This window comes from Melanerpes formicivorus, unplaced genomic scaffold (assembly GCF_026170545.1).
Source record: "Melanerpes formicivorus ecotype bairdi unplaced genomic scaffold, bMelFor1.0.p_v2 SCAF_45, whole genome shotgun sequence".
Taxonomy (NCBI): domain Eukaryota; kingdom Metazoa; phylum Chordata; class Aves; order Piciformes; family Picidae; genus Melanerpes; species Melanerpes formicivorus.
In genome coordinates this window covers 1,672,334-1,685,488 of record NW_027142397.1, presented here as the reverse complement: position 1 = coordinate 1,685,488, position 13,155 = coordinate 1,672,334, and the positions used below count along the sequence as shown (strand labels likewise).

Sequence of the window (13,155 nt, the reverse complement as noted above, 5' to 3'; positions counted from 1 at the left end):
GCAGGCAGGAGTCTGCCCAGCAGAGGGGAAGGTGAGAGTTGCTGGCTGGGGCAGGCAAAGCTCAGCCCAGCAGGTCCTTATCAGGCAGTGCAGATGCACCATGGTCAGTCTCCATCCTGCACTCCCAGCTGGCCATGCTCTGAGCCAGAAGCCACAGAGATGTGTTTGAAGGGTGTTGTACCCAAATGAATGTGCTCTGCCTTCACATCTGCCTGTGCAGGCATGCCTGGTGCCTGCCCCCGTGGGCTGGCAAGGTCATTTGTCACCAGGCTGGGGGAGCTGAGTTACTGTTATGTGAAGGGAGACCGTGCAGGCTCTCCTGTGTTCACCTGCTGGTGCAGGGCTCCGAGTGGGACAGCTTCAAGGAGTGAGACAGTGGTGGGGGTTGAGAACAAGTGGTGGAAACCTTTGTGTGTGTGGTTTTTTCCTTCCCCTTTGTTTTAAGGCTTGTACCAACTTGTCTCATCAAATCCTCTGCTGCCTTCCAAACCCAGTCAAGGTGAGTCACCCGCTGCGAGCCCATCCTTTGCCTCCTCATTGCAACACGGATGACAGAAACCATCCAGCAGCAGAGCTTGAATCTGTGATGAGTTTTTGTCCTGTTGCACAAAGCTTTGCCCCGTTTACAGGTGAGTTGCTACAGACCTCTTGGCTGGGTTGCTTTTCCTGCAGCCCCAAACGGCAGCGTGCGGCTGAGCTTCCTACTGCCCTGCACTGCCTGCTGCTGCTGCTGCCTGGGCTGTGGGGAGCAGCGGCAGGGAGAGCTTCTCCCACAGAGCTCTTTACACACCCAGAGTAAAGCAGAGAGTCCCTAGATCTCTCCTCTTTACACACCCAACGGCAGAGAGTCCTTAAACCTCTTTACACCCCCAGAGTAAGGCAGAGAGTCCCTAAACCTCTTCTCCTTACACACCCAAAGGCAGCGTCCCTAAACCTCTTCTCCTTACACACCCAAAGGCAGGGTGTCCTTAAACCTCTGCTCTTTACACACTCAAAGGCAGAGAGTCCTTAAACCTCTGCTCTTTACACACCCAGAGTAAGGCAGAGTCCCTAGATCTCTCCTCTTTACACACCCAAAGGCAGAGTCCCTAAACCTCTTCTCTCTACACACCCAAAGGCATGGTGTCCTTAAACCTCTGCTCTTTACACACTTAAAGGCAGAGAGTCCTTAAACCTCTGCTCTCTACACCCCCAGAGTAAGGCAGGGAGTCCCTGAGCCACTGTATTTGGTGTGTGTCCTGGAAGCTAAAGTTAGGGAGAGTTAAAGTTACTTTAAGAGGGGAAAAAAAATACTTAACTAAGCCACTTCTGGAAAGTTTCTGGAGCTAAGGAAAGTTAGTTTTAGAGGAAAAAAAAACCCACTTGTGGAGAGTTTCTGGAGCTCAGAGAAGGTGAGGACAGGGAAGCAAGGCTTAGCTTGTCAGCACAGTTACTGTCTGGGAAGCAGAGGAAGCTTCCCAGGGCTTTTTTTTCCCCCCTGCCCTAATTTATTCCTTTCTGTGTCCTGTGTCTTTCTCTCTGGGTATTTATAGATGAAGACACAGCAGAGGACAGCTCAACCCCCAGATTCAGAACCATGACAGCTATTTGGCATCTCCCTCCACGGAATGCATGCAGCAAACTGAAACTAATTATCACTCAGATGAATAACTGATTCCACTCCTTTCCCCCAGCTTTTTGTTGTTTTTTCTCTTTCTTTCTTTCTTTTTTTTTTTCTTTTCCCCTCAGGGCTTTTCCCTCCGTCCCCACCCTCCTCCCTCTGCTGCGTCCTCCGGCTTCGGCAGGCAGAGGGTTACTGCACCTGCCTGGGTGTACCTGTCCCACGGCACCTGTCCCGGCAGCCAATCCCCAGCTCTGCCAACCCACCTGTCAGCAGAATACCTGCACCCAAACCTGGCCATAAAGCACTCCCCTCGCAGGCAATGTCTGGCTTTGGCAGCTCCTAGAAGAGAGAAGGCAGCAGGACGGAGTGTGGGCAAGGCTCCGGCAGCGCGGGGGGAGCATGTCGAATGAACTGGAGTAAGTAGCGCAGGGGGTTCGCTCGCTCCGCGCCCGCTCCGCGCCCGCTCCGCTCTGCCGGCCGAGCGCTTCTGCTGCGCCCGGGCACCTCCGGGGGCTCCTCGGCTTGCTCGCAGCTGTTTGCAAGTGGAAGTTAAAGCGAAGGACGTTCGGGGAGGCGTTTGTCAGGCTTCGTGTTCCTCGCTGGCACCTTGCTGCTCTCGGAAGCGATCACTTCGTGGTGGGATTGAGTTGCTTTGAACGATTTTGTCGTGGCTGTGACAGGTTTTGAATCACTTCACGCAGTTGGTTTTGATCAGGAGCCTTCTTTTCTTCATTTATTATTATTTCCCCCCCCCTCCCCCCGACTAATATTTGACACATGGACCTTTTTGTTTTCATCACTTTACTTAGCTGATTTTATTCAGGATCTTGATTTTATCTTATTTCACCTTATTTTTTTTCAGCTTATTTTACCTTCATCTTATTTTACCTTCATTTTGTTATCTTATTTTACCTTCTTTTTTTTTATCTTATTTTACCTTCAATTTTTTTATCTTACTTTACCTTAATCTTATTTTACCTTCATTTTTTATCCTATTTTACCTTAATTATATTTTACCTTATTTTTTAATCTTATTTTACCTTATTTTTTATCTTATTTTACCTTATTTATTTTATATTTTTAAACCTTATTTATTTTATATTTTTTAACCTTATTTTTTTACCTTATTTTTTACCTTATTTTTTTACCTTATTTACTTTATCTTATTTTATCTTATTTCCCCCCTTAGACTTTTTCCCCCATTTATTTCCCCCTCCCCCAGACTAAAATTTGACACATGGACCTTCTTTTAAGTCCACTTTATTTCGTTGATTTTAATCAGAAACCTTTCATTTATCTTACTTTATTCCTCCCCCCCCCACAAACTAACTCCTGACACATGGATTTTTTCTTCTTCTTCTTTAATTCACTTTATTTAGCTGATTTTAATCGGGATATTATTATTATTATTATTATTATTATTATTATTATTATTATTATTATTATTATTATTATTATTAATTTTCCCCTCAGACTAAAATTTGACATATTTGCCCCCCCGCCCCCCCTTTCTTTAATCACTTTGCATAGTTGATTTTCATCAGGATCCTTATTTATTATTTATTTATCCATTCTCCCTCCCCCCTGACTAAAACGTGACACATTTGCTCTATTTAAAACCACTTCACTTAGTTGCTTTCAAGCAGCTTTTTTTCCCCCTCCCCCTTTTCTTTCCTACTAACATTCCCCCCCACCCTCAGACTCTAAGTTGACAGATGGACTTTTTTTATGTGTGGTTGGTTGGTTGGTTGGTTTAAATCCCTTTGCTTAGCTGATTTTAATCAGGATCTCCCCCCCCCCTCCCCCCTCCCCCTTTTTCCTCCCTTCCCCCTGCCCCCCAGACTCAATTGTGACACATGGAGACTCTGTCTAGAGGCAAAGCTCTCCTGCCTTGATCCAGCAAAATCTGACACGCTGTGGGTTGGTTTCTTTCACTGATTTGTGGAGGAGTCTCAAGAGGTTTGGGGCTTGCTGTGTGCTGCTCTCTTGTTGTTGTTGTTCTCTGGCTTTGAGTAAATAAAATTCAGGCTGGCTTTGGGCTGGAAGGGACTTGAAAGGTCATCTAGTTCCAAACCCCTCTGATTGTTGTCATGGCAGGATGATCGATTGTTTAATAATCATCAGTGATCATCTAATAATCGTCAGTGATCATCTAGTAATCATCAGAGATCATAAAATCAGGTAGATAGATAGATAGATAATAAAATCATGTGTGGAAGGCTCATATATGTAAAATGATCACACAGAGATAGATCTCAAATGATCAATATAGAATACTATATAAAATAATAGCATAGTATATCATCATCATCATCATCTAGAGACATAATAAAGCCCTATATAGATATAATAATCAGGTAATAGGTGATAGAATAATATATAGAGTGAACACAGATATATAGAGTGATCATAGATACATAAAATGGTCATATATATGATCATAAATATAAATTAATCCTAGATATAAAAATTAGTCATAGATATAAAAATTAATCATAGATATTAAAAATTAATCCTAGATATAAAAACTAATCATAGCTACAAAAATTAATCATATATATAAATTAATCATAGAGATAAAAATTAATCATAGAGATAAAAATTAATCATATATCTAAAAATTAATCCTATATCTAAAAACTAATCCTAGCTACAAAAATTAATCATATATATAAATTAATCCCAGATATAAAGTAATAATAGCTATAAAGTAATAGATATAAAATAATCACAGATATGTATAATAACCCTATATATAAACTGTTCATAGCTATAAAATAATCAACATAAAATAACCAAAGAGGTAGAATAACCAAATAGAGACAGCATAAAATCCCAGCTAGCTATAATAATCAGGTAACAGGTGATGGAATAGTATTTAAGTTGATAATATATATATATAAAATAATCAATATAAAATAACCATAGGTGGGTAGATAGATAATTAACCATATATATGTATAAAATAACCATATAGAGACATCATAAAATCTCACCCAGATACAATAATCAGATAACAGGTGGTGGAATAATGTCTAAGATAATCATATATAAAATAATCAATATAAAACAATCATATATATATATAAATACTAATCAGAGAGAGAGAGAATAAAATCTCATAGATATAATTATCACATAATAGGGAATAAAATAATGTGCAAAGGAATCATGTGTATCAAATAATCAATATAAACCAACCATATAAACAATAATGAGAGAGAGAGGTAACTAAATCTCACCTAGGTATGACAGGATACTGTGACACTCTAACAATCAGATAATAGGCAGTAAAATAATGTATCAAATAATCATGTGTATAGCAAATAATCAGTATAAAATAACCATATAAATAATAATCAGAGAGAGAGGGAGAATAAAATCTGACACAGAGATATAGTAATCAGAGAGCAGCTATGAAAAGGATCGATAAGGTAATCACATGAATCAAATAATCAATGTAAAATAATGACATGTGCATAGTGCTAATTATCCACAGGGGCAGCAAGCTGCCAGATAGCCACAGTAACCAGATGATGGATCATAAAATAGTGTCTGTAATAATAACAGTAAAACCATAGATCATTTAAGAAATCAGCACTGGGGGGACTCTGCCCCTGGGAGCTCCAAACTGCTGCTTCCTACAGAGGGGGTCGGACTGGATCACCGCTCGAGCTCCTTCCCAGCCCAAACCATTCGCTGAGGGGTGCTGGGGGGATGGATTGAGGGTGTGCCATGGGGGTGTGTGCCATGGGGGGGGTATGGGTTTAGAATATGCCATGGGGGGGCTATGGGTTTAGGGTGTGCCATGGGGTTGTGTGCCATGGGGGGGGTATGGGTTTAGAATGTGTCATGGGGTTGTGCGCCATGGGGGGGGGGGTATGGGTTTAGGATGTGCCATGGGGTTGTGTGCCATGGGAGGGTTATGGATTTAGGGTGTGCCATGGGGGGGTTATGGGTTTAGGGTGTGCCATGAGGGGGTGTGCCATGAGGGCGGTATGGGTTTAGGATGTGCCATGGGGGGGGGGCTATGGATTTAGGATGTGCCATGGGGTTGTGTGCCCTGGGAGGGTTATGGGTTTAGGATGTGCTATGGGGGGGCTATGGGTTTAGGGTGTGCCAAGGGGTTGTGTGCCATGGGGGGGTTATGGATTTAGGATGTGCCATGGGGGGGAATGGATTTAGGGTAGTCCATGCCTGGTGCCTCTGGAATGGAAGCAAACAGGTGTCAGAAGGGGTGCAGGAGGCTGGGGGGTGCTGCATGCTGGCTGAGGAGGCTGCTGGCAGTCCAGGGGTGTTCAAATCTCGAGGGCTCTAGCTCCAGACACCTCTGGCTGGGTACATCCCTTCATCCCTTCCCTGGGTGGCTGTGCTGGTTGTGTATCCCTGCCTGCCACGCTTCTGTGGGGTGAACCACGGCAAGAAGTCGATGTGTGGAGCGAAACGTTGAGCTGTGCACAGCCAGCAGGCTGCAGGGGGGGGCTTTGGAAGGGATCCTCCATTCCTGCCGTGCTCCCGAGCCTGGCAGGGGGCTGGTGACAGCTGAGCTCTTGATAATGAAGAACCCAGAGAAGGGGCAGCACTGATTCGTGCCAGCTCTAAGTCCTGGGATCCACCTGCTTGGGTTGAGTTGGGAATCAGTGATTTGATTGAGGGACTGAAGCAGGGACCTGTGAGGAGAGGCTTGGAGCCCTGGGGCTGCTCAGTCTGCGGAGGAGAAGGCTGAGAGGAGATTTAATAAATGTCTGTCAGTATCTGAGGGCTGGAGGTCAGGAGAGAGGGGACAGGGACAGGCTCTGCTCAGCTGCACCCTGGGACAGGACAAGGGGCAGTGGATGGAAACTCCAACACAGGAGGCTCCACCTCAACATCAGGAGGAACTTCTGCACTGGGAGGGTGACAGAGCCCTGGAGCAGGCTGCCCAGAGAGGTTGTGGAGTCTCCTCTGGAGCCTCTCCAGCCCTGTCTGGATGTGTTCCTGTGTGACCTGTGCTGGATTCTCTGCTCCTGCTCTGGCAGAGGGGGTGGAATCAATGATCTTCAGAGGTCCCTCCCAACCCCTGACATCCTGTGAGCCTGGGATTATTTTTTTCTCCCTTCCTGGATTCTTTGGGTGATGTTTTTGAAAGGCAGAGGCAGGGCCATGTGGGTTTGCTCTGCCAATGTTTGTGTGTGTGCACAGCTCAGCTGCAGCAGGAGATTGATGCATTGCTAATTAGGGACTGGGGCGTTCTGTTAGCTGCTGAATTACATGGCTGCTTGGCTCCTCTCTCACTAACGGGCTCTTAACCCCTCTGCCTTTCACATGGGCGGCGGCAGCAGCATCCTTTTTGTCATTCACATCTCCCAAGCCTGATAACACTCAGAGAGGTCTGCTCCAGGACCTCCAGGCAGCCTCCTCCTGCAGATCCTGTCAGATCTCCCTGAAAGCTTCACTTGAATTCGCTAACCCACTGCTGAGTGAAGAAACAATCGAACGTTCTCGGGGGGGTGTAGGCAGCGGGGGTGTAGCAGCTCCAGCTGGTGCCTCCTCAAGGGGCAGGAGCAGGGGCAGGCTCGCTGGAGAAACTCACAATGGGCCTGGAGCACCTCACCCAAAAACTCCCCCAGGGGCTGATGGGGAGCAGCGATAGGAGATAAGGGAGCTGGGAATTTCGTGGGACCAAAGGCAGAGCCGAAAAAGAGTTCAGAAGGGCTTTTGGGTTTGGTGCGAGGGGAAAAGGTGTCGGGAGGGAGGAGGAACTCTGTGAAGAGCTGCTAAAGGCCAACATCTGAGCAAGGGGCTGCGGCAGGAGCTGTGAACCTCTGCTCGATCACCCAGGGCGTAGCTTTGCAGGAAAGGGCTGCGAGGAGGCTCCGATAAGGGCAGCAGCCTGTAGTAGCCCTTGCGCCCCCCGGGCTGAGTGCAGGGAAGATGGGGCTGGCTTCAAAGCGACCCAGCAGAGCTGTCACGCCGAGAGGAGAGGGAGAACCACCTCCTCTCTTTAATTCCACAGCGAGGACAGGGAAGAGAATAGGGCGGCATGAGAGCCGGAGCTGCTTTGCCTAGCAGAAAAGACTCCAAGTGATCATTTCCATAGTCTTCTGCCGCCGATCCTCTCTCTCTCTCTCTCTGTCTTCACTCCTGCGCTGCGTGGGCTTGAAAGAGTTAAGCAGGAGTTCCTCCCAGTTGTGGTTTTGTGGTCGAAACCATGATCGCCAGGAGCAAATTTTTGTCATGCACAAGGTGTGTTATTAAAACTTTTGAGTTATGCTGCTGGTGAATGAAAAGTTAAAGCCCTTTTATGAAACGCTGGCAGGAAAGCACACAAGGGATAACCAACCCTGCTGCAGCCAGGCAGCCTTTCAAGGCAGAGCTGGGGCTTCATTTATTTCCCCCCTGCCCCCCTCCCAGCCCCTCCCTCCCCTCAGTTATGTAAAGAGAAAGAGAGAGATTTGTAAATTAAAGAAACAAGAATGGAATCACTGCTGGGCAGCTCCCGACCGAGGGGTGAGGGAAAAACACAACCCATCAACGACAACAAAAGGCCTCTGAATAAACTCCAGACTCAAAGCAGAGGTGAAGCAGCATTTACACAGCATCTGGGCTTTGATGCTTCGGGTGCCACTTCCCACTGATTGCCAGGTTGGTGTCGTCCCAGAGGAGTTTGGGGAGTAAAGAGAGCTCCACTGAGGAGGATCTGCTCCTGCTGTGCTCAGTCTGCTGGCTGAGCTGTGGAGCGCTGGGAAGCCTTCACCCAAAAATGCACCTGCAAGAGCCTTGGCTCAGCTGCCTGCCAGGGAGCCTGGTGCCAGCCCACGCTGTGAGGCCATGAAGAGGATCTAGGGATGGTGAAGGAACAGCTGGAAAATGCCTGAATCAGTGGAGCTGATTTTCACAGCATGGCTCAGGCTGGAAGGGAGCTCAGAGCTCCTCTGCTCCAACCTCCCCACCATGCCCAGGGACACCTTTCAGCTAGGCTCAGCTTCTCAGGGCCTCATCCAGCCTGGCCTTGGACACCCCCAGGCAGGAGGCAGCCACAGCCTCCCTGGGCAGCCTGTGCCAGAGCCTCACCACCCTCCTACTGAAGAACTTCTTCCTCAGCTGCAGTCTGACCCTGCTCTGCCTCATTCAAACCATTCCCCATGCTGCAGATGGTTCTGTTCTGGCTGGGGCTCCAGTGCTAACCCCCAAGTTTCGGAGGCTGGGAAGGGAAGACACCTTGGTGGCTGCTTTGTTGTTTCCCTGTTAGGTTGCTCTGGGTGGGGGGAGCTGTGATTGTGCTGTGGGTGAGGGCAGCTGTGATCCAAACTTGTTCCCAAAGTGTTCATAACCCCAAATGCTCTGAGGAAAAGGGCAGATGCCACTCACCAAGGGCATTGGCTCCTGGGTGCCAGCCACCCTCTCTGCCAGGTTTTGGTTTCTTTTCCTGGTCCTGTCTGAGCTGTGATGCTTGCCTGGTGTAGCAGGGCTGTAGGCAGAGGGGGATGGATCCTGTTTGCTTGGCAGAAGCCTTGTTTGAAACACATCATCCTCTGCTTTTGTGCTCCACAGCCAAGCAGAGAGGCTTGCCTGACCCTGGGGGACGCAGGCTGGCAGGAAACTCTGAGTCAGGCTACCTGGGGGTGTAGGCATGGAGTGCACCAGCCAAGCATGTTAGAGGAGATCTGGGCAGCCTGAAAAATCCCTCCAGGATGGGAAAAAAAGCCCAGAAAGAGCCAAGGGAGAGGCAGGCCAGGCTGTGTCTGCAGCTATCCCCCAGCACAGCTGAGGGGAAGGGAGGTCCTGCTGCTGCCAGGCGTGGGGCGAGGGCAGGCTGACAGGGCAGGGGAACAGGCTCGTGTCAAGTGTCCTGCCCTGACACAGGCTTCCTCTGTCCTCTTGGGCAACACCTCAGCATTCACCTCACCCACTCCAGCCAGCCTGAGCCCTGCTGCCAAGCTTGTTAGCTGACAGAACCTGCAGGCAGGAGGGGGAGATCAGCTCATCCCAGCCTACAACGGGAAGGCCAAGCTGCCCTGTTGACCTCCCGCGAGGTTCAGATCAATCTCTGCTCTTGCTCCTCCCTTAACTGAGTGCTGAGGCTCACACCCTGTAAGGTGGCACTTCAGGACATGGTTCAGTGGCCATGGTGGTCTTAGGTTGGTGGTTGGACTCCACGATCTTAGAGGTCTCTCCCAAGTGGAACAATTGTAAGGCTTAGTGTGGTACTGCAGGATCCTCTGGCAGGATGTGAGGAGGGAAGCAGAGACACCTGAGTCAAAACTGAGCTGTGTTCACAGTCAGGGCCTCTTGGCCCTGCTGCAGGACAGATAACCCCTAATAATTCATTGCTAAATCAGAGTTGGATTACCTGAGGAACACTGAAAGCAGAAAAGCTTTGTCACAGGAGATTGCAAGTCCCCTGCTGGCTGAAACTGGGGATTTGAACCCAAGCCTGGTATAAAGGTGAGCTTTTTAAAGCCCAAATCTTGCTCAGCTGTGATTGATTGAGTGATTGATTAAAAGCCAAAGGTCTTGGGGTCAGCAAATAGAGGAGAGTTAAAAACTAGAGCAGCAGCCAGGTTTGTTGGATGTGGAAGCATTGAAAACAAACAGAACAGAGAACACCCCAAAGCTGGGAGCTGTGAGGGGGCAGTCTCTGTGTTTGGGGGACTGGGAGCTGCACTGCTCTCTCTCTCTCTGGTATGTGTTGGTGGAGATCAAGGTTTGTGCCCATGAGAGTCTGCATCAGGTGCTCTTGTCTGCAAGGAACATAAGGAAGTGAGTGGAAGTTTAGACCTGGACTTCAGAAGAGCCAGGTGGTAGCAGGGGCTCAGTCAGATGCACCCTGGAGGGAGCCACAGAATGGCTCAGGTTGGAAGGGACCTCAGAGCTCCTCTGCTCCAACCTCCCCACCATGCCCAGGGACACCTCTCAGCCAGACTCAGCTGCTCAGGGCCTTGAACATCCCCAGAGAGGAGGCAGCCACAGCCTCCCTGGGCAGCCTGTGCCAGAGTCTCACCACCCTCCTGCTGCAGAACTTCTCCCTCAGCTCCACTCTGACCCTGCTCTGCCTCAGCTTCAAGCCATTGCTCCTTGTCCTGTCTCAGACACCCTCAGGAAAAGTCTCTCTGCAGCTTTCCTGCAGGACCCCTTCAAGGACTGGGAGGTACTGAAGAGCTTGGGTTTTGTGTCCTCCCTCTGGACCAGATCCCCCTGAAACTCAGGGCACCTCAAAACTGAGGCATCTGACATCATAAATTGTTTCTGGAACAGATCAGCCACAACTCCTGACCTGCCAAGTAACTCTGTGCTGTCATTTGTTGTGTTAGGCAGGGAAGGCTCTCCAGCAGGAGCCGGTGGTGCCATGGGATCCTGTGGGTGGATACCTCCAGGGTGATGTTATCAGCTACAACACAACCACCAGCTGGTGTCCCCCAAACATCACTCAGCACTGCCTCATGGAGCCCTTCAGGCTAGCAAGGCAGCAGCCAGCAGAGTGCTGGTGAAGGCTTACAGCAGAGCTTCAGGTCTGGCTCTGTTCTCTCATCTTCACTGAGCAGCCTTGGAGAAGTCTTCTTGATGGTTGTTGATCCTCATGGCTTGGTTGCTTCTCCTGTGGTGATAGAGAGCTCCAGAAGCAGAGACTTAGGCTGGTGTGAAAATGGTAGAGGAATTCTGAGCTCAGACCTTGATGGCCACAGAATGGCTCAGGCTGGAAGGGAGCTCAGAGCTCCTCTGCTCCAACCTCCCCTCCATGCCCAGGGACACCTCTCAGCCAGACTCAGCTGCTCAGGGCCTCATCCAACCTGGTCTTGAACATCCCCAGAGAGGAGGCAGCCACAGCCTCCCTGGGCAGCCTGGGCCAGACTCTCACCACCCTCCTAATGAAGAACCTCCTCAGCTCCAGCCTGACCCTGCTCTGCCTCAGCTTCAAACCCTTCTCCCTTGTCCTGTCTCCAGACTCCCTGATGAGAAGTTCCTCTGCAGCTTTCCTGTAGGATCCCTTCAGGGGCTGGAAGGCAGCTCCAATGCTGCAGGAGGGCAAGGGCCAGGCCAGCTCCCTGGCAGCACCCAGGCAGTGTCTGCCCCTGGAAGGTCTGTCTGGCTCCACAGCTCTCTGCATTCAGCCAGCAAACCTCCCCAGCCCGAGAGCTCAGCAGGGTCCTGTGCCCCCCAGGTACCAGCACAATGTGCAGCACTCCCATGGGCACACCCCAAACCTTCCCCCCTCTGGCCTCTCCTCCTGGGGGATGCTGAGCACCTCTGGCTTCCAGCAGTGCTGAGGGCTTTCAGTGCCCTTTTGGGTGCCAGTTCCCCAAGGTGCTGCTCCTCTTGGCTCCTTTTCTTTCCATCCCAGCCACTGCTCCTTTCTGCTCAGCACTCCTCCGTTGCCAGCAGATGCCCTGCAGCGTGCAGCCGTGAGGATCCCTGGCTGGCTGTGATGGGATCACATCCTGTGCCTCCTGCATGTGCCACACGGGCCACGTGCTTCCAGGAAAAAGAGAGGTTTGTGCTCTGCCCTTTGTGAAACAGAGCTGAGAGCTGGAGGAAACTTGGAGCTGTTGAGGTAAGACTGCAGTGCCCTGAGGCTGATCCTGCTGAAATGCCCCTGCAGAAATCCAGGGACAGAGCCCTCATTGTTAGCAGGCTGCCAGGGAAAACAGCTCAGTCCTGGAGGCACTGCAGGTCAGGGGCCATGGGATTAGGGCAGTCTTTGACACCCCAGATCCCCTCTGTGTTGTCCTTGGCATCTAGACAAATGCACTTCATTGCTGCTCTGGATGTTCTTTGTGCTTCTCCCGGTGGTGCTCTGCTCTGCTCTGGTTTCTTTGCCTGCTCCTGTGCCTTTTTGGTTGTTGCCTGGCTGTGTCTGTGGCAGCTGCTTGCTGCTGGCTCTCCTGCCACACCACCTTCAGCTGTGCTCACTTGTGATGCTTGCCAAAACCCAGGGGAAGGCAGAGCTGAGCTGAGAGGTTTGGGTGCAGTGAGGAGGCTGCTTCTGGGGTGCTGCCCTTCCTTGGCACGGGGACCTGGTCTGCAGCTCACATCTGGGCTCAGCCTTTATTCAGTGGTGCCCAGTGACAGGGCAGGAGGTGAGAGGCACACCATGGGCATGGGAAGGTCCATCTCAACAGGAGAAGGAACTTCTTCACCTGAAGGGTGGTGGAGCACTGCAGCAGGCTGCCCAGGGAGGTGCTGGAGTCTCCTTCTCTAGAGTCATTCAAGACCCACCTGGATGCTCTCCTGTGCAGTCTGCTCTGGGTGACCCTGCTCTGGCAGGGGGGGGTTGGCTTAGGTGGTCTCTAGAGGTCCTTTCCAACCCCTGTGGTTCTGTGATCTCTGCCCCAGAGAGCAGCCATGGTCAATGCTGCTCCTCATCTGCCCTCTTCTCTCCAGTGTAGGATCATAGAAAGATTTGGGTTGGAAGGGACCTTGAAGCTCATCCAGTTCCAACCCCCTGCCTGGGCAGGGACACCTCCTACCAGCCCAGGTTGCTCAAGGCTCCATCCAACCTGGCCTTGAACACTTCCAGGCTCAGAGTCTCTACAGCTTCCCTGGTCAAGCTGTTCCAGAGCCTCACCACCCTG

The 13,155-nt window shown here is 50.2% G+C and overlaps 1 protein-coding gene across 1 annotated transcript in view; it reads left to right on the top strand.

Moving 5' to 3' along the window:
• The first annotated feature begins 1,546 nt into the window (after nucleotides 1-1,546).
• The window catches only part of GRHL3 (grainyhead like transcription factor 3), a 37,321-nt gene continuing 25,712 nt past the window's right edge, over nucleotides 1,547-13,155 (top strand). Inside the window, exon 1 of the mRNA XM_068159146.1 lies at nucleotides 1,547-2,019. Coding sequence (XP_068015247.1) covers nucleotides 2,003-2,019 — 17 coding nt within the window. The 5' untranslated portion in view covers nucleotides 1,547-2,002. The remainder of the gene's footprint in view (nucleotides 2,020-13,155) is intronic.